The sequence below is a fragment of the Eleginops maclovinus genome, chromosome 12 (assembly GCF_036324505.1).
Source record: "Eleginops maclovinus isolate JMC-PN-2008 ecotype Puerto Natales chromosome 12, JC_Emac_rtc_rv5, whole genome shotgun sequence".
NCBI classification, from domain to species: Eukaryota; Metazoa; Chordata; class Actinopteri; order Perciformes; family Eleginopidae; genus Eleginops; species Eleginops maclovinus.
Window position 1 is genome coordinate 23432531 of NC_086360.1, and position 21607 is coordinate 23454137.

A 21607-nucleotide genomic window follows, 5' to 3' on the forward strand; every position below is an offset into this window, starting at 1 on the left:
GAAAATAAGGTGCCTACGTATGTTCAGCATGTCATCAGTCCTGCTTCACTTGCAATAATTCGCCTGAGCTTTAAACAACACAAATCCTGCAAACACACCCAAACCTCTGGATAATGTCTGCTGTATTTCCCCCCTGCCAAACTCAATACCTTTATGTATTTAAACAAACAGAACGACTGGACGGTTTATATACGTTTTAGGGGAGCACTGAACAGCGGATATGGAAATTACTGCAGAGTGCTTAAACAGACATTTTATCACCCGATTTCTGCTGACTTGCACTTCTCCTTGAAATTGATTTTTCTTCTTTCTGCTCTTTTTTTTTTTCTTCTTCTTTGGCCTTCATCTGTGCCTTCATCTCTCAGAAGCATCCATTGTTTCCGGCTACAGAGAGTAAGTGAATAGTTAGTGGACTGAGGCCCCTGGGACCCATCGGTATTGGACACATTTACAGGAAGCTAGTAAGCGGGCACCGGGATATAGCCGCTATGTTCTCCCACTCAACTCTGGCTGTCTGTATGTAAATCTCTGCTTCTATTCCCTCTATGTGGCAAAGCGTCTTGTCCCATTTTTTACTATTTACTTTCTCACACTCCCAGCCCCCCCCCCCCCCACCCCTCTGTATCCCACTGTTTGTCCCTGCCGTACTCATTGATTGTCTCTTTATATCTGGCCCTGCCTCAGCCTCCGCGCCTGTAGATGAGATTGTCATGGTTAGTGTGATCTTTTGTGGCGGGACAATGAGGGTGAAACCCATAAGGAGGAGATAGGGTTTGGAACCTATGGAGGAGAGGATCAAGATATGGTAAACATCCTGTGTTCAACTGCACAGTTATTATACAGAATATCACTATCTGGAGGGAAAATATAGCAAGTCTAGAAATTAGACAGATCTGTATTCTGTCAAATTAAAGTCTAACACTGTAAAAGAACATATTTAAACGTCCCTGCACTCAGTATCTTACCTGCAATGTTACTTAAACAATTCTTCAGATAAGCAGCTGCTGAAAAAGCAAATTGAATGCTTAAAAGGTTTGTGAGTTCTGTTTTTCACAGAACTGGAAAGTATTTTTTATCTCTACAAGTACTGCAAGTGAACATTAGTAGTCTAATCTCTCTTGAATGTTTCTATTTTATGCCGTACACTACAACTACACTACAATTCAGAGTGAACATTTTGACACCATAAGTTACTACTCAAGATTTAACCAACAAAACTTGTAAACAGTGAAATTTTGTTATAAATTAAAGTATCCTAGTATCTAACCCTACCCAGCTCCATGTTGACCATTAAAATGTTGTTTTTCTGTTAACACTTAGATAGATTAATCGAATTACTACGTACAATTTGCATATCATGACCTAAAAACCTAATTCTGCACAATGAATACTGTAACTTTTACTTTAGGTACTTTCAGTATGATACGTCATACTTTAATAGATGATTTTGAATACATAACTTTACTTGAAGCAACATTTTTAAACCGCTGCATTGTTACTTTTACTCTATAAAAGGACTCAAATACTTGATCTACTACTGCTTGCTGTTTTTTGCAGTTACAAGTTTGTTTAGGCTTTGATCAGTGGTCACTTTTATGGTCTATTTACTTGCAACTGTGTGAAAGTGAAAGAAAAACCAACTACTGATAACAAAAATGACTATTTCACCCGCAGACAGATGAAGCACAAACACGATAAGCTACATTTCTACAAGTTGCATGATCTCTACACCTCCATTTTCCCGAGGTTATCTGTGGTTGACACAAAATTAGCCCTCGCACACATCCAAGCAGCGGGGCCTTGTGGGTGTACGCCATGATCTGCCATTACCTCCGCAGCCTCAGTAGATTAAATAGTCTATAGTCTTCAGTGAAGCCACACTGAAAGAATCTCATTAATTGACCCACTAATCAGTTTACTGACCTCCAGTTTACTTACCACAGCTAATCCTGGTTGACATCATACAATCTGAACATCAAACAGAGGAACAAATGAGGTCAAAAGACAAGATTAAGGAGCAAAACCTGAACACGACACACACCCACATGTATACGCACTTACACTAATCTTGGAGGCACATGCATCACAACCCTCAAAGAAACTCCCAGGCGGTCAAACTCCCTCATATGTTGCCATGGGAGGCTCAGTTTGATCAGGACAGGCTATGTTTAGGGCTGTAAGCAAAGATTTACTATGTGTTTTTAAAACCCCATCATTCCTTTAGAGCTTAATTTAAAACCATAATAAGTTAATCACAAGTTTCACAAATGTCTTATCAATTTCTCATTAAGCAGTACCAATGTTTACATCTCCATGACCTGCATCTCCTTTTCTCCCTGCCTCTCTTTTTCTATGTCATTGTCACGACTAAGATGAGGGCATATTCAGGAATGAAAACAAAAACAAGCTTTGAAAGTGAAGCAGCGGAGAAGTCTGCACAACAAGCTCATGTGGAAGCACTGAGATAAAACAAAAGGTACTTAGCGAACAGAAAACAAACCGAGAGAGGCGTGTGCTGAATAAGAAAAAGAGTTTGTGCAAAAAGTAAACATCAATATTCATGTGGAAGAGACAAAGTAAATAATAATGGATTTTAAAAATTGGAACAAAGCCAGTGACTAAAAATGAGCCTATTACTTTCTGACGTTAAAGACAGGGCACATTGGCAGGTGCATTACGTCTGAAAAATGCAACCACTGAAGATAAAACATTTCAAAATAAGACAGCACAATAATAAGAGTGGTAAAAAAGCGTACAGGTGGAAAAAGAGGATTTAAAAGGGAAGGAGAGAGGGACAGAAGAAGGGATGAAGTTAGAAAAAGGAGGAGGAAGGTGAAGAGGAGACGGAGAGAGATGGTGGTACTCACTCCAAAAGTGACGGTCTTGACTGGCATGCCTGTTGGCCCTCCACTCTCTCTTTCTTACGTTTTCGGTTTCTCTCAAACTCACAGCTGTCTTTTCTGTTGCCCCCTGCGAGTTCTGTTGTACAGGGCACGCAGACCCCCGTCCAACGTAAACACGGACACACACACACACACTTGAGTAAGCATGGTGGGTGGAGAGTCTGGGGAGGGTGGGGGTCGAGGGGACGGGGGGGCCCAGGGGTTTATCTCTGGAGGAATGCTGCTTGTATCTAAAGACGCACATTTCACACACAGTCAAAAACAAATGGGTACGCTCGGTTTCCTGACGGTGTCCTGGCTCATGTTTGCTTTTCCCCCATTACTTTATTTTCTTGCCTCAAACTTAGTTTTTACCCTCTTTCAGCTCCCTCTTTTCCTACCCTTCTCCTATCCTCCCTCAAACTCTATATTCTGCCTCTCCAGCTCATCTATCCTTTCCACCTTTCACGTTTTGTTGCACCCCAATCACTCTGCGTCACCCCAACTTTATCCCTCCTTTCTCCTGTCCCTTCTTCCCCACACGTCACGCCCTTCTGTGTCTCCTGTATGTTTTCTGACAGCCAGACAATCATTTTTTTTCAAGGACCAGGCAATACCAGAATGGCGTAGTTACTGTGGAGAATGGGTGTGTTTTTCAGAGCGGCTCTGTTTCAGTCTGTGAGGTGACTTACAGTGACAAAGCGCATGGCGGGGGGGTTGCTGCCACCGCCCCGTGACAATGGGCCAGACACATGGGGTGGGGGGAGCACGGAGGGGCCAGCCTCTCAAAAGGCCCTGCCTCTTTTAATAAAGCGTCCGTCATTCCCTGCTTGAAAAGGCCTCCTTTTCTCTACCTCTCCCCTCCTCTCTCCCTCTCCTGGCTAAATGCTGGGAAAAGCACATCGCTGCCAAAACCATGCAGAGAGATAAATGCTTGTAGAAGAGGGGAAGGAGGGGGCGATTTTAGAGAAGGGTACGCACTTCTCAGTGCCACTGGACCGTGACCTGGGCAAAAACATCACGTGGGATCTTGTCCACGGTATTGCGTTTGGACAGTGATGGGAGCTCCACTGCCAAGGAATGTGGGGCAGGGGACTGCAGACACTAATGTCCATGAAGTCATGACAAATTATCCTGTGGTCTTCAACCAAAAGAGGACTGAAACTCTTCCCCTCTGACATGAAGCTCCTCTGGCTCAGCCTGCAGAGAGTCTCTGTGCTCATCTGAGGAGAAGAAAGGTCCTCATGATAAGACCTCCTTAAGGTGTGGCAGAATCAAGAGTGATGACGAAGGTTAACTCTGGAGGTGTCCAATGCCAACGACTTCAAGTTAAAGTCTCCCTGGTCTTTCTTTTTTCAACTTTGCTTCTAGTTCTTACATTTACCTGCACAGTGAGAAAAGTGCTGAGTTCAACGCATGATTTTGTGTCTTGGCGACAAGTTTGTGCAGCAATTTGTGACCAAAGTTTTTCATGAAAAAAGTGTGAAACTGGAAGTGTACAATGCACTGAGAAGGGACTAATAATAATTGAATATATAATAAAGGAATGTGCTTATAGAAACATTTCAAATGACCTAAAAGTAGAAGAGTGCAATCAGTACAAGATTTCTTTTGATGTTTTTTTGGGTAGAAAAACAAACGACAAATCCTTTAAAGCATAGTATTTGTTGGTGTTTGGAGGGGGATCTTTAAGTGCGTGACACCGCAACCCTCTGATGCAAAACCTAACAAGCTACTGGCTTGTGTGCAGAGATGCATTGTGGTATATGTCAGGAGTCTCACTGACTGACTGAGTAACTGGTTAAGGGAGGTTGCAGGTCATTATAAAGCGTAGGCCACACTCTGGTTTTGTGCCAGGGTTGATTTAGGTTTGGGATAGACGTGCCCTCTGCACTCTGTATGGAGCCCCTCTTGTTGGCAGGATAAAGGGCTACAGATGTCCACGTGTGCTGCTTGTGGTGGTTTATTGCCCGTGTCCCAATGTCTCAGGGGACGGAAAAATAGAGTTGAAAAAGTGGGGGAGGATTTAACACAAACACTGATGGTGTGTGAGCTGTCTTTCTTTAACCCGTCACACTTTTAGCAGTTGACTGGTAAGAAACACACACACACATGCTGCCTGACATCCCACAGATTAGACTGCTATAAATTAACAGTTAAAGGAAAAAGAGAAATCTAAACACCTCCATCACTGGCTGCAGTGAACACATTTTCTGTGTGAAAACAAGTTAGGGATCATGTCCATTTTGTTGTAATACTTAAGAAGGTTTATCAGCTTCTTGTGCATCTTAGCCTACAGGACGGGGTCTTCCAAACTAGTATCTGGAGAAAATTCAATTATAGGAAATACATGGAAGATGACACAATATCCAAGCCAACGGATGGAGTGGTGGCAAATCAGCATCAGGGACTGAAGTAAAATTAATTTTGAGAAAGGAAAACATATTCAATATTTTATAAAATGTACTTTAGGCTTCAGTGGAAGATTGTAGAATCTCAATCAGGCATAACGGCCCTCTAGTGGCAGCTTGTTGCTCCGCAGTGTTGGCCTGCAGCTGCCTCACAGAGGGCAGGGCTGGGTCGGGCTGATTACTGCAGCGCTGGCACCTAGCTCAAACTTACTCACAAGAAACACACACTTTCAACTCCTTATCCTGTGCCGCAGCACGTCCTCAGAAGCTACATTAAGCCTGGCTTCTGAACCGACAGAGGAGCGGTTTAACTCGGCATCAACAGCAGCGGGTGTTAGACCTGCCTTCCCTCAGCAGACAGATTACATAACACATGTCAGAGCATGCTACCATATTTAAAAATGATCAAACATACTGTACATAAAGACGCCTCATCAAATAGACATGCACCTCAACCTATTAAGCCAGACTGACCTGTGGAAGAAAAAAAAGGAAGTTAGAAATACTCGGGCGAGGGAGGAGAGCAGAAAAGATGAAGGCAATAGAGAAGAGTGGCAGCAGCAATATTTCAGAACAGGGTTAGGCTGCCATTAATCTTCATAAGGAGGGGGGGCGCAGTAGAAAGGGGGAAACACAGAGTGAAGATGAGCAGGAGGAGAAAGAGAGAGCTGTGGGCAGAATCTGTCCTCACAACTCTCACTGTCTCCCTTTCCTGTGTGTATCCAAACACACACTCATCTTTTAAAACAACAGTCAGAACCGGGCTTGAGTCAGCATCAGACATGATCCCTGCAGCCAGACCATAATTCAATCAATCTGCTTAATAGACCCAAAGCCGAAGCGGTCCAAGTTTTCAGACTCTATTTAGACCTAATGTACTGTCCCTAAAATACGAGATACAAACGGCAAGGGGACAGGGAGTTCACCTTCCTCCTGTTGACATCAGAATATAACTGTACTGTGTGTTGTGAGGAAAAGGTGCAGCAATAAAAACTAAATACTAAACTGCAGATTAGAGCCAACATGTTTTTTGGACCCCAAAATTTATATTATCTTTTTAATAAAAAAAATCTGAACCAAACAAAAAATGTTCCCCCTTTTGTTTAGACTTCTTTCATCTACACTGTCAAAACCAGTGTACACTATAATAAATGTAAATATTAAAGCATGAACAGTATTTTGACTTTGATTAATCGTAGTTAGAAACATCGATTATCAGTGATGTCAATAATTACATTTTAATTCTCCAATAATTGTTTTTGTAAATATGTTAAAAAGCTAAAAGAAAGTATGTTTTTTAAAATACATTTATTGTGATTTAATCAAAATACATTTCTGTACTGCACCGTAACCATCAGCCCGCATCTATGTTTCATTTTACCTTCTGCATAAGTATATATTTGTCAATGTTGAATGTATGTATATATATATAAAACTGAGTGTACAGGTATGTAGGTATGTATATATGCATCAATGTTTATTTTTTATATATATATTTGTATTTTTTACACCTCAGGATGGTGGGAACACTGTGCACACAAACTGAAAGATTGACAGTGTAGTCGACTTTATAAGATCATAAGATTGGTACGGCTGATGTATTGGTTGGTGTTTCAAGGTTATGTTTACTCCAACTCTGAGCGTCTCTACTGCATGTCACATCCTATGGCTTCTTAGCCTTTCTGAGTTCTAATGTCTTTATGTGCGACATTTTAAAACCTGTCTTTATGTGAGTTCACAGCAGTCTTTACCATTTGAAAGGGGAAAGTGGTCTTTCAAAGCCTTCATTTGTGCTTGCCTCAGTGCAGCACCAGCCTCATTTCTCACCCTAAAGAGCAGAAGTGGTGAGGAAACAGGCCAGGAATAAAAAGGCTTAAAGAAGAGATGGATGGATGGAGCAGAGCTGGGCACAGCTGACAGAAGGGAGGGTGGCAACAGTAAATAAATGTGCCTGGGATGCTTCACTGAACGTGTGCCTCAGTATCTTCTTCCACAATCTTGTTGGCAGGATGATGGCATCTTCATCTGCAGAGCTCTGCTGAGTCAGCGTCTCTCTCAGCTCCCTCCCCCCTCTCTCTTAAACACACCTTCCATCATCACGGTATCTACACTGAAGCCGCTGCCTGCAGACCCACAGACTTCAACGGATGGTCAGCTCTTGATTAAAAAACAAATGTATATTTCATGCTGCTTGAAGAGTTCATATCTGCTGCCTCAGGGGCAAGAAGCTGAGCTGCCACGTGCATCTGAGATGGACATGTCAATAAATATTAAATATAAGCAATTAAGGGAGATGCTCTCATCCGTCACTGCAGTCATAAGAGATAATAAAATTGACGTCAATTACTCCACTGCCTCCATCTGACTGCTTTATTGCTGCCTCACACACATACAGATTTAAACACATTCACAGTCTTCACACGCACACTCATGTACACATCCTCACACAATTTCACCTCCAGTGCAGTACATGCAGGTGCATAACACACACGCTCGCCTCACATTCGACAAACAAATATGCAGGTCACGGCAATCCCCCTGATGCAGGCGTACAGTTCAAGCAGCCGTATACTCAAACTGAAAGTTGTGCAACTCGTTGTCAGGTCCCTGTGAGGAGGCACGTTGTTGCATTTCTTTTTTACATGAAGTTGGAAAAATAGGATGATCCAGATCCAAACCTGAGGTGAAATGTATTTGGGCTGGTCCACTTGCCTAATAAGGGCATTTTTAAGTTAAGGTGGGATACACCACACACATCGATTACAATCCATACTGATCATTTTTTCCAGAGTGTTTGACGTTGTCTCAACCCCCAACTCCTGGTTACCGTAGGCTATCTCTATCCAGTAAGGAATGTCCACTTATCCCACAATACAAAATAAAATAGCATTTGCATCACAGATATAATCTTAACATACCAACACCCACTGTTTGAGGTTTAATGGAGTAGAGCTGTGTAAAAAGCTGTGCATTAAAAAGGTGCTTAAGTGCTCTGGAGGAAATTTGGACACGGCCTTATAAAGAAAAAAGCTGGTTTAGTTGAAGATAAATGTGAAAATCCCCCTGAATTTTTTTCCAAAAAGAAATTAAAAAGGATATTATTACAAGGGAAGAACATATTTTTGGCTGTACTGGTCTGTGTGGAAAACAACATGTGCAGGTTTTTCTGTCTGAAACTGAGCTGTCTGTTAAAACATTGTTCAAAAAATTGTTCTTGATTTTTCTCGTACTTCCCAATAAGGTCTTCCCCATTGTTAATCCCATAGGGTTGAAATATGTGGAGGACTTGGAACTGTGCACCATTTTTTTTTTTTTTTGCTGAAGCTTTTCGACCAGCACTTCTTTTGGAGTATACTTAAACCTCTACCATGCACTCTGCGCATTCCCCTAAAACTCATGCACATGCGCAAATGCATTCACATAGATTGTCGCTCAGTTTCTCTCTCTCTTTCTCTCTCGTCACACAGAAACTCAAACTGATTGTTTAAAAGGTCAACCAAAGTAAACACGGTATTAAAACGTGGTTTAAATTTCAATTCAAATAAATGGAAGTTAAAATGAGGGAAATTCATTTGAAATTTAATTTTGATTGATTGAGGGAAAAGTTTAATTGATATTCGCTTTTTAATATTTATATATAATATACAAGTAAATAAAGTACTTATATATAGTATATTAGTAAATAAAATACCTATAATTATACAGCATAAGGAGACTTTTGTTCAGTTTTAACTGGCCGTTGTCTGGCCCATTTTAATTGGGATGGTGTAAAATGTATTGTTTGAATTTGTGAAATGCGCTGGTCGCAGCATAACGTCATCTAACTGCGTTCAGTTAGTTTATAAATTACGTTTGCCACCTGCATTAATTCCTATTCAAAGCTTTAAACATCCACTTTTAAGGATGAACTTTGAGGAACGTATGACCCAGTGTGAAGGTGTGGTCTGCTTTTATAAAGCCATTAAGGTTATAGCTATTGTGGATGGCTCCATTGAAAATATTCTTTGTAGGCCAGATTGTTCCCATGAGGTGTTTCACTGTTGCAGAAAGCCAGAAAGGATCGGTTCTTAATGGGTCAGCAAGACGAGGAGGCTCTCCTTCTTCCTGAAGTTGGTATCTAGCCAAGTGAAACATTATTACACGATTTCTGCAGTTTTGCACAATAGCAGTAAAGCCCCCTCTGCCTTAATCTGAATTATGTGGAGCTGGTATCAATAAACCCTGGGACAAAAATGAGTTACAATATTTGAATACACCACAGCCTTTCACATGTAAATTAAACTCTGCCCCCACAGCCGAAACAAATTACAGCCAACTGCTGGTGGCTGGACATGAATGGGCTTCCTAATGTAGTCTGCATCTACAGTGGGCCGGGGAGCAGCTGGAAAAGAAAAACTGAGACGGGGGGGAATTTATGTGACAGTGTGGACTGTGACAGTTTGCTTTTATTTCATATTGAGTCTGCCATGCAGCCGTACTGTGACGAATGGGGCTTGGATGCACGAGCATCTGTCTCCAAGGACTCACTGAGGGGTAATTAGAGCTGTGGGGTGATAAGGGGTATTCTCCCGGCCCAATAACTATTAGTGGTGGCAAAGGGGACTGGGCTTTTACACAGACCTCTGACATCTCACACTTCTGTTGTACAGGAGAGCGCGGGGAGGGGGGGGGGCTGGTGTTTGATGAAGCATTAGATTTTTTGGTGTAAATTAAATCAGCCCTCGGGGAACGAGTCTTGGTTTGTGAGACCGTTTTTTAGGGCTTCTGGGAGTTTTCCATCACCGTTTCGCTGACAGACCGTTATTCTTAATGGTTTTTTGATTTAGCAGGCTCTGACAGCTGAGCATTATAAAAGGAGGCCAGAGTGAACTTTAAAATAAAAATATATTCCATTACTTCTGTTTACTTTTCTTCCACCATTATTGGATCCGTTATGTAAGATTAAAATTGAAAATAAAAGCTAACGGTAAAAAACATTACTCAAACAGTCCATTGGAGACATCCATCAAAATGACCAGACTCCAAGATGGCGGCCATTCATTTAACTGAAAATGGATTGACATAAACCAAATAAGTTTTGTTTAATCAAAAGAGTGATGTCATGCACATTAAAACAAATACACTTTGTAGAAAGGTTCATGGCGTTAGCTGTGCATGTGGAATCGTTACAATTAATATATTTGGACTTAACTATTACTATCAGCTTGTTTACAACATTTATATATTGTTTTGTTATATGTAAAAGTTGTAATAAACTATAGCTTTTCTTCAATTAGATGTCGGAGCAGTAAAGGTTGGTTGCTGGCAGAATGGGACACTGTGTCACTCTTTAGTAAACTATAGTTGATGAAGCGTCCTGTTGCAGGGATTTGGTTTATGCTGCTATTGTTTTTGCTGTGTTGGCTAAGGGCCAGTGAGAGAGACTGGGCTCTTCCATCACTGCACTGCTTTTTTATCTACATAAAAGGTGTTTGTGTGTCTTTGCGCCAACCTCACAATCACCTTCTCCACTATCAGGTTGGAATTGTGTGGAAAGCTTCATTAGACGAGGTCTAAGTTCCTACTGCTTTGAGTCTTTAATTGTTAAGGCCTAACAAAGGCCTATATAAAGACAAACAAATAAAAGTGTCTTCTTTCATTCATTCACACAAAAGTTAAATGAAAATTCAAGAAACAAGGAATATAAAACTGGCCGATGCAAACGCATTCCTGAGCATCACCGAGGGAAAGACAGTATATAGTTGTGTGTTAATGAAACTGTGTGTCCCTTCAGTGTTCAATGTGTTCAGCCAATTTTCTCCTTAGTTCTCTTCATTTGGCTTACATGAGGTTCAATCAAAGTAAAGCCAATGTTGCCTCACAGTGTTTGGGAGCAATATGGAGATCGAGAGAGTAGGTTAGTGAATTTTACATGAGAGCAGGGGGGAAGGATTTGAGGGGAAATCACCATGGGCAAGGGTCATCTGGAACAAGTTTCCCAGCAGCCTTATTGCAGTCAGATGATCTCTCCTCCACAGAGTGGAAATGGACTCGAGATCATCTCTTAGATAGGTGGAATAAAACCTTTGGGAAACGTGTCCCTGACACTGTTTTAGCTTTTTGTTGTCCCTGTTTAAAACAGATACAATCCGACAGAACACAGGCACAGCACAAGACAAACACAGGAAATGCACAACAGCCACAATACACAACCACGGCACATCAAAGGCACGGACAAAGACAGGCACCACCACAACATCTACCACAGAAACACCACAGTGGAAAACACACAAACACAGACAGCAGCACAGACAGGCGGGCACTCACATCGAGTCTAACACTAATACACAAACTGAAGCCATGCAGACGGAAACAAAGCATGCACACAAACACACTGATAAAGAAAAAGTAGGTCCTCCAAAACACACACATATCCCTCACACACTTCCTCTGTTTCCCTTCTAACACAACACACACACTGGATGTTTTGATTCAATCCTAAACACGAACACAGTGGTACAAATGACACAAGCATATTCTATAAATCAGAAGAACCCACAGGAAAAATACTTGGACTGTTGTCTGTTATCACTACTGCGGCCTGTGTTGTCTGAAATACTTTAGGAGAAAGATACGCAGACGTGCTAAAAACTCGTATCCAGAAATATAGCAGGTCTATATTTTGCCCGTGGACTCTTGCCTTGTAATATGCTGCTTGATAACATTAAGTTCAGAGAAATCACAGACACCGATATAGATGTAAATATAGATACAGATACACACTCAGGTATATATCAATGTGTGAGACTGAAAAGAAGAAAAAAGGAAAATATAAAAAACAACCAAATGATTAAATTAAAATTAGCAAGTTAGTACAATACGTCAAGCATGTACAGGAATAAAGAAAAAGCTCCAGCCTGACCCCCACGACACCTGACTGAATCAGCTCACAGCACAACAGCAACACTAGAAAGTAACCAGAACTACAATACCATAAGCAACACACAACAAAAACAAGAGAGATAAATATAAAAACAACAACAGCAGAGCAACAACAGTGACACAAACTTTAGGTGACAGGTACAAGATGGTCATAAATACAGAATATATATATACATATAGATATATAGATATATAGAAATAGGAAAAAGCCAGATATACGTGTTGCAGATATTTACTTCATCATCAAAGTGCCATACTCCTTGGCCATCCGGCATCTCAGAGCTCACACTACTGTCCTGATCGATTAGCCAGCGATGCACGGCGTGGGCCTAAAAGGACATACGACATAAAGACAGAGCCCAGTTAATCGCAACAGTGCGACACAGAGAGACGGAGAGACAGAAGAGATGAGGGGAGGAAGGGAGAGGTGGGGGAGAGGAACAGAGCGGACAGAAAACAATGACAAGGAAATGAGAAAGATTCAAAAGAGGAACAGGTGAACATTATATTAAGACACAGGTAGAAAACAAGGTGGAGGGAGGGAGGGGAGGAGGAAGAGAGCAGGAAGAGTAACCACCCCACCCTATCCCATCCCGTCTTGCTTGACCAACCCCTCCCTCCCTCCCTCCCTGAAAAAAAGCTCTACCTGTGGGAAACAGGCTAGGTTAGGATGAGTGATGGTGTGAGTGTGAAAGCACGATATGGCACGAGGATGTCACACATACAGTGGTGAGCGCAGGGCGACGCCACACTGATGGCGATCGATGGAGGAGGATCTGGTGCTGATGGTTCGAGGCTCACAGATGGATGAGCAGTAACCTAAACACTGGAGTGAGTCCTTAACAATCACACTTGTGCGAGTGGCACCAGCACACAAAATGTAGTGTACTTACCCAGAATTCACATCTAGAAAGGTGCAACCACATTTGTGCAGTACATAAGACACCACATCAATTATCGTTAACACAACAACACAGACGGAGAGAAGCATACAGGAATGCCAAGTCTGGCCCTGACTGAGATGCATAGAGAAACATATTCCAGCATGGGCCTGCGGATACCAAACTGTGTTCACAATATGTGTGCAGACAGCCAGAAAGTGTGGATAACAGCAACAATGAATTAACAGTCATTCTTAAAGTCTGTGAGCACCAGAAATAACCGCATAACGCTTGTTTCGTCCCAGAAATGCACCAAGAGTGTCTGCTCCTCTTAGCGAATCAGACAGACAATAAAACAGACAGATCTGCCGAACTTCTCCCTGGACAGACAGACAGACAGACGAAAGGTTACAGATCAGTCGTGCTCCCAGTCTCTGGTGAGATTCAGATCAAACACACACTGTTACAGCCAGTGCTAGTCGACTGACACACACACACACACACACACACACACACACACACACACACACACACACACACACACACACACACACACACACACACACACACACACACACACACACACACACACACACACACACACACACACACACACACACACACACACACACACACACACACACACACACACACACACACACACACACACACACACACACACACACACACACACACACACACACACACACACCATCTGTTACTCTTGACTGTTGTCGCGTCAGCACCAAACAAACCGAGCACAGCTCCTTTTGTGACGCCTGGCTGTCCCTTTGCGGCAATACTTGTCAAGATTTACACTCGGTGAAATCGCAGAATGCAGGGCATTAATTAGCCTGTCATGGCTGCTACTACACATTTAATATTTACTTTACGGCAGCAATTTTACACTACTTGTGTTGTGTTTTTAAGATGCAGTGATGCGGATGTCAATAGATGACACTGCAAAATAACATGTATTTTAGACTGAAGGGGCATTTAGCACAAACTGTTGACTTCAAGGAAAACTGCAGAATCTTTAACTCAGAATAAGGTGGGAGAATGTTAGTTTACACCTGCATGTTTATTTATTGCAGCACACTAAATGCCTTTCCCGTAAGGCAGGGACTAATGCGTGAGATGTTAGGTTACGCACCGCCGAAATCCAAGGACAGAAAGGTGTGAGCGGAGGAGGGTTCAAAGCTAATCTGACAAGCAGTACTGAAAAAGCACCTTAACCTATTGCTCCCATGTAAACCTAACCCCAATTTCAACCCCAAACCAAAGCACTAGCCCCAAACATTTATTGCATCACCTATTAACCTAAGTCCAAACGAGGCAATAATAGTGAACAGAGTTGAAGAACAGACAACATGTCTTCTCCCCTGTGGATTTCCCTCATTGTTCTATGCTTGTGAGGGCATTTGATCCCCATAAAGATAGAGACACACACAAACAAGCACCCACACAAAGAAACACAAACAAAGAGGGCGAGCAGGACCTTCTATGTCAGGTTCTGTGAAGACAGATGCATTAGCTGGTAAGCACATAGCCGGAGAGTGTAGGACAAAACACAGAAACACACGAGTCACCTGAAGGGTACAGTGAATCAGAGGGTGACAGCAGAGGCCAAAGCCCTCTGTTAGGACGCCCAAAAATAGAAAAAACAAGCAGACCGGGGCAACTTTACCGTACAACCAGACAGCATTGTAGTACACATGCTTTATTTGATCCTTCTTTTATCCAGGCATGAATGTGCACTTTGAACAACTTTGAAATATTTGCGGTGACAAATGCTCAGTAACTCCTGGAGAGAAGTGTCTGTGTACGTGATGAACGGCGGCATCACCCGAGTTTGTGGCGAGTTACAGAGCGTGTCAGCTTAAAAGAATAATTGGATTAAGTAGCAGACGGCAACTGATGACAGGGAGAGAGGGATGGATGAGGAAGAAGAGGAGGGGGGGGGAGACAGCGTGAAGCAGAGGGGGAGAGAGGTGCTGATAAGAGTAACAGGCCATTCGCCGCTGAGCCTCTGGGAGCCTCAGGGCAGCGACCAGACACACGGAGGGAACTCAAACCGTTACGCTGTAGATTAGCGGGATAAAAGGATAACACTCGCAGTCTCTGGACAACTAACTAGCAGCCTCTTGGTAGCGGGTTCACTTTATATCACAGTCCAAGACACGCATAAGACATCAGTGTGAGTCATGTACAGCAGAAAAGCAAAAAGACATCACTTAGTCTCCGCTCGCTTTCAAACCTTTCCGATGGCCTCTGGGGTCGGGCCACTTTGGAGGATGTTACCTGTGCACAGCTTATGTTTACAGTGTCATCTGCAGAGCTGAGGATAAAACTGAGAACAGTGAGGAGTGAAAGTCAGAGGAAAGCTCATGTTGAAGAAAGAGGAGCGTGTGTGTGTGTGTGTGTGTGTGTGTGTGAGAGAGAAGTGCAAGATTAGAGAGTAATCCACTGGGAAAAGGGCTCTGATAAAACAGGGCCGAACATGAGACTTCCCTGGTGTCTCCTTTGTGCTTTTTCACATGCATACTGTGTTGTTTGTTGACAAAATTGACCTCAAATGGAGCAAAAAAAACACTTTTTAAGTTATTGAAAAAGAATAATTGTTGTTCTACTGGATACACATAAAAGAAAGGCACATATATCAAAAAAAAAAAACATATTTGATACTTTCTCCCAGCTAGGTCAGTCAAGCACTATCAAAAAGTACTACCACAATAAATACAAATGTGCAGGCAGAGAGAAAACAGTCCACTTCAGATTTGCCCATCTGATTGAAATTCACACAATTAAAAGGCAAGGATAACGGAGTGAAATACAGAAGCAGCTTTCATTTGCCCTAAACAGGGACATGTGTTAGGTTACTTCACAATGTGTAAATCCTGCTGTAGTAACACCATCTGGCAGATTGAGACTCGTAACTCAAAATGATTGCACGTTTCATTGCTTAAAAGGAATCCAACATTTTGAGCTAATAATACAGTAAGTCACAGTGAAATGTTTTTAATCGCCACATCAGGTCTATGTTATTAATAGCTTCAAGTGTTGGACCTTTATGGTTTGTTAATCCTTTACATTTTAGCTTGAAAACAAAGCAGAACAAAATGACAAACTGAAAAAAACTTGCAACAGCTTGGAAGGAAATGCCAAAGCTAAATGACCTGAATTAATACTCAAAGGAGGTTTTTGACTTAACTAATTGATGTATAAACTAATTAATTGGCCTGTAGGTTATCCATACTGTAAACAGCCAACTTTTTAAAGCTTTATTTCCCTTTTGTTATCCAATACAGCCTTATATAGACAGGAAAGGGGAATAAGACAGAACACTGGGTACGAAAAGAAATCAATACAAGGTCAGGTAGGAAGATAATTAACAAATCAGCATGAAGACATTGAAAGTCTTGGCAGGGCTGATTATTATTAACATATTTATCTGCACAGAGCTTTCATTAGAATAAGCTTCACAACAGTGAACAGCTCCCTGCTCACTGCAGCTGCACCGCCTGTATAACTCACACTCCCTCTGTGAGAACAATAGGGAGCTCATACAGATGACTGTAGCATCAAGAACCAAACACCTAACTCGAGGCTCCTATTCATCAGTTTAGTTTGTTTTAGCCCTGCTGTGCATCAGCTCCTCTCTTAAACATCCAGCTTTCTTTCCATTAACATGCAGTCATCAAAGCGCTGATGCCATACTGTACGTCAAACTAGGCCAATGCCTGGCCAGTTCCTTATGAAAGGCTGACACAGTATCTAAACTAAATGGACCCCTACTAAATTATTCAACTCCCAAGGAAAAAAAAATCAAGTGGAGTTACAGAGTAACAGGACAGCAGCATCACTGAGGTGCTGAACAGTAAAGAGCCCTTCTCAGAATCCCATAAGGCAACCAATCCATCTATTCTTCGGGTCCTGTTTCAACACGACTTTACTGAATACATCACAGGGGATACAGCGCTAAATACTACAACTACAAAGGTGATAGAGTAGCAGGATGGTAAACAATAGGCCACATACACGTGAAGTGTATTAGCTATACAGGAGCCTATAAGCACATAAAGGTTACCGACCAGGAGATGATGTAGGTGGAGAATACATTGCGCTAGGGCTGGGTATTATTGCCAACAATACTACAGATATGATTATCCAACCTCCTTTGCTCCCAGAATGCTTGCATGATATATCAAATCACACAAAGCTGTATGCCACCTTTTTTTGTGTAAAAAAGCAAAGCCAGCGTAATGGCTGATCTCGTTTACAGTCGAATGGGGGGGGGGGGGGGGGGTGAAGTGATACACCAGTGTGACGCATTGTTGGACCAAATGCAGTGAAAAACAATGGAAGTCATCCAATATATTATTGATTTAAAACTCTCCCAGCCTAAGTGCATTATATAGCTCACCTATGATGTGATGATTCGACTGCCCACAGTACAGTGGGTGCTTTTAGTACACGTAGGAGGAGCTGCATCTATGTTCTCAGTACAAAATACATTACTAACAATGTGCCAAGTGGAAAAAGAGCCAAACAATTCCTGATTTATGTTATGATATTTTAATGAAGCCATTTTAATTAAAAAAAACACAGGAATTATAAAAAGCAACACCCCGTAACTCGTCCCAAAAATAACACCTGAATTAAATATTACTGCTTTGGTCGAGAGGATTAACCAGGTGTTCACAGATATCCAAGGAGAGATTAAGAAACGAGTACTGTATGAGGAGTAGAGCTATGCAGACATTTTGAATAATGCATAGCAGCAACCTTCCTGAGCTCCATCAGCAGAGGAGAGGCACAGGTGGATCCCGCCAGGTGGGATGAAAGGAGAGGATGCTGCAGTCACCTCCACCCATCACCTCTACAGTCTGCTTCTCTTTCCCTGTCTCACTCTCTCACTGGACGCTCTTCATCCTTTACTGTCCACTCTGCCTCCACAACGGGAGACTCTTCAGGACTTGAGGTGTTGATTCATCCTGATTTAAATCTATGGGCTCTAGTTTGTACGATATTTGGTTTATTTGAAGCCACTGCAGTAGCCCTTACAATGGTTTGCCTTGTAAAAAGCTAATGTACCTGCAGGATTCTTGCTTTCTTAAGGTTGTATCTTCATGGCTGAAAGCATCAGTTCAATGAAGTGTAATCACAAGAGGTCATGGAGACATAACCGGACAACAGTTCATTGTTTTAGTTTTCCAGCACGTCTTTTTAATTTACTATTAGCTTAATAGTTGTACATTACATGCTAAGCACAGAATAGCCAACAGATGTATGTAATGACTACAGTATCTGGTGAATATATTCATCTTGGGTGCAAAACAGTAAAAAACAGAGCTTAAAGAAGAGTGAATATAGGATCCTTATTGCAACTTGTACACAAACACAGCTCAAAATGAACCTTTATGTTGCTGCCTATTTGCTGGATGTATATACTGGCCTCTCATAAGCTTTAAGCGCTTTTAAAGCTGGCTCCCATTTGACATTTATATTATATTATTTTCAATTACATAGACAGCTATTCAAATTCGTCAAAGCAATATATTAAATGCAGATATCATTACTTCTATACACCTTCTGCATTATTAAAGAGGAATAGAAAGCCATGAAAGTAGGAATAGTTTTAATCGAATGAATAATTACAGCGCCAGATTTCACATTAGTGTTCCTCAGGTCGACTGCACTGGATTTTATTTATGCATTATAATAAGCTGTTCCTGTTAGTGTCCAACCTGTCTCTGATTCCTACTGGTCCCACTCTCTGCTCTGAGCCCGTGGAGGTCAAAGGTCATTAAAGCAGGAAGATTAACATCACAGCACACAGAGAGGACCGAGCGCTTTGATGTTCTCTGCTGTGGAGAGAAAGTACCACCTCTTCTGAACTTCAGCTCTGTTCGCACCCTTTTTTGTCTCCTCAGAGAACACTTATCGGGGGGAGTGGAGGAGTGTATTCTAACAAAAAAACGTTCCGAGAGCGACCGTTGGAGTGCCGACTGACACCAGTATACTGAATGCAAACATTTATAGGACTGAAGCAAAACATTAGTAATCTTTATGGTTTTTGTTTGTAGTGGGAGATAAAAAAAGGTTGAGAATATAAGAAATCCAACAAAGGATTATTAGCTGCAATGAAATAGTGTTTATTGGAGTTAGGTCAGGTGAAACTGTAACATGACAGAGTGAACACGTTTTCATGTTTTGTGCGAACCACTGGGATTTGTGATGTTTGCACTGGCGCTTTGTAAAAGAAAAAGAGATGAAAAGAGGACACAAAAATGGAGGGTTTGAGGGAAGCCAATTTATTTAAATGTGTTTTTATCAATGACATGAAGCTGCACTCCCTGTCCCTCCCTCCTATTTTTCTCCATTGAAAACCGTTACTCTGCCATCCCAGACTATTTTTACCCAACATTTCATTAACATAATAAAACACATGCATGAAAAAAAAGATAAACTCAAAGAGACAGCGCAGCCAAAAACCTGGATTTGCGAGGCTTATTTCCATCTTTCTTTCTTGTCTTCTATTCTTTTATGTTACTCTTTTCTTTTCGCTCAGAGAAATGGAAAGAGACATGCCTTTTCTTTCAGCCTGTGCCTCATTATGGTGCTTTTCAGGTCTGCTCTATTGTGTGGGGCCGGCCCAGACCCATGCACAAGCATAGCGGAGCAGCCGGTGGATTACCATGACTCGCGTCAACACTTCGGAGGAACCACCGAGCACTCCAGCCGAGTGTACCATGAATGTTACATGCTTTAATAAGTGTAGCCAAAGAGCCATGCCAAGACTAAACCAACAGGAACATCTGCTGTGGACAATACATCTAGGTCTTTAACACCAGGACACGGCTATCATAATAGTGGACCGAACGTATAACTGTCCACAGATAATCAGCGTGTCGTCTAGCCACACGGAGCATCACATCTCAAACTGAACGCCAACATGATTAGACCTTCAGAAGTGATGGAGGTAATTGTTTTGTCACTGAAAAGCCTCAGGTCACAAAAAAACCCAATCTGCAGTGTCTCTGCTTAACATTTGGCCCTGTGCTAAAACGCTCTCAAACGATACACATATATAAATACAAATGCTGTATGACCTATCGTATGAGATAACCTGATAAATACTCAATCAATCTTACTTACACAAATACATTATTCACATTTCTTTAAAGCCATATTCTATACTTTGTATTTTATTAATTAAATTAGAAAACATTGAATCTGTAAACCCATAATGTAACATTTGTTTGAGGCAAGGAGAGCACATCTAACATAATATCCATAAATTAAAGCGTAAATCCGTAATGTGAAACCAACAGATAATTATCAAAAAATCTACTCAACTCTCTGCCTGTTAGTTTTATCTTTTGGTTCAGTCTCTAATCAACCTATTTTTTATATGCAGCTGGTATCGGTTTGCAGAAAAAAAGCTTAAAAAACAGATATGGAACCTCAAAACAGAGATATTAGAAAAGTGAATATTGGATTTATCAAGTTAGGTTGACAAACTCCAAATCAATGCTCCATATCTGATGCATATGTAAATATCTAGCTGGGTTTAGTATCAACTTTATGAATTGATAATATGTTATACTGAAGCGTGTTTCCACTGCCCTCAAGTGGCCAGAAAAACAGCAAATGAAGGTTTAATATGCTAAATAATACACACACCCACCCACTGACACACACCAAAACAATGACGCACAAACACGGACAATAGAAAGATTTGAAGACGTGATTTAAGGAATTTAAAATGTTTATTGTTTCCAACATTTCCAAGCATTTTACTCCCGTTTAAATGTTCCTGAAGTGAACCCTCGCCCTCTGGAGAAGCAGACTGACCAAGACTGTCACACTGTGTTGCTATAATGTGGATATGCAATAAAATCCCATAAATAGCTGCTGCATAGCGTTCAAGAAAAATACTTTTTTGCAACTATCCTTGATTAGATTCACAGTGGGGAAATTGAATCTGTAGGGTAATAGTCTCAGGAGGGAACAGGACAAAAAACAGCACCCATGCAGCGAGCTCGGAGGGTGAGAGACAAAGCATTAAGCCTGCCAAATCCCTCAGAAAATCGGTGTCTCCTTCACCTTCTAAAAGAGAAAGCCCCTTTAAAATGCCCATAAAAGCCTACAGAGTTGGCTGTTGCATCAGAAAACTGACAATTATTTAAGGGCTTTTTTATGCAACACCGACAAGCTTGGTGTGAAGATTTGCACCCCTTAAATTACTCTTTCATTCTCTCACCAGACAATCAAATGTATTTATCTGGTGAACCCTCACAAATATTCCTGCTGGTATCATCAGCTCACCAACAGAACACTTTTACTCACAAAATAAGATTCAAAGTAAGTTGATGTCGGTGCTAAAGCCCGCCGCATCTGCAGATTAATGTTAGCAGGGTGTATTGTAAAAAATGAGGACAAAAGAGGCCAGCTATCTGCCATGAACCACAGATCTCATATTATAATGAGTGACAGGAGAAAGAGGCTG

General features: G+C 41.6%; 1 protein-coding gene across 1 annotated transcript in view; it reads right to left on the bottom strand.

The window, feature by feature from the left end:
• Positions 1 to 21607, bottom strand: part of ank1a (ankyrin 1, erythrocytic a) — an 83383-nt gene that overhangs the window by 39626 nt on the left and 22150 nt on the right. Inside the window, 1 exon segment of the mRNA XM_063897059.1 lies at positions 12451 to 12543. Within this exon segment, the coding sequence (XP_063753129.1) occupies positions 12451 to 12543 (93 nt within the window).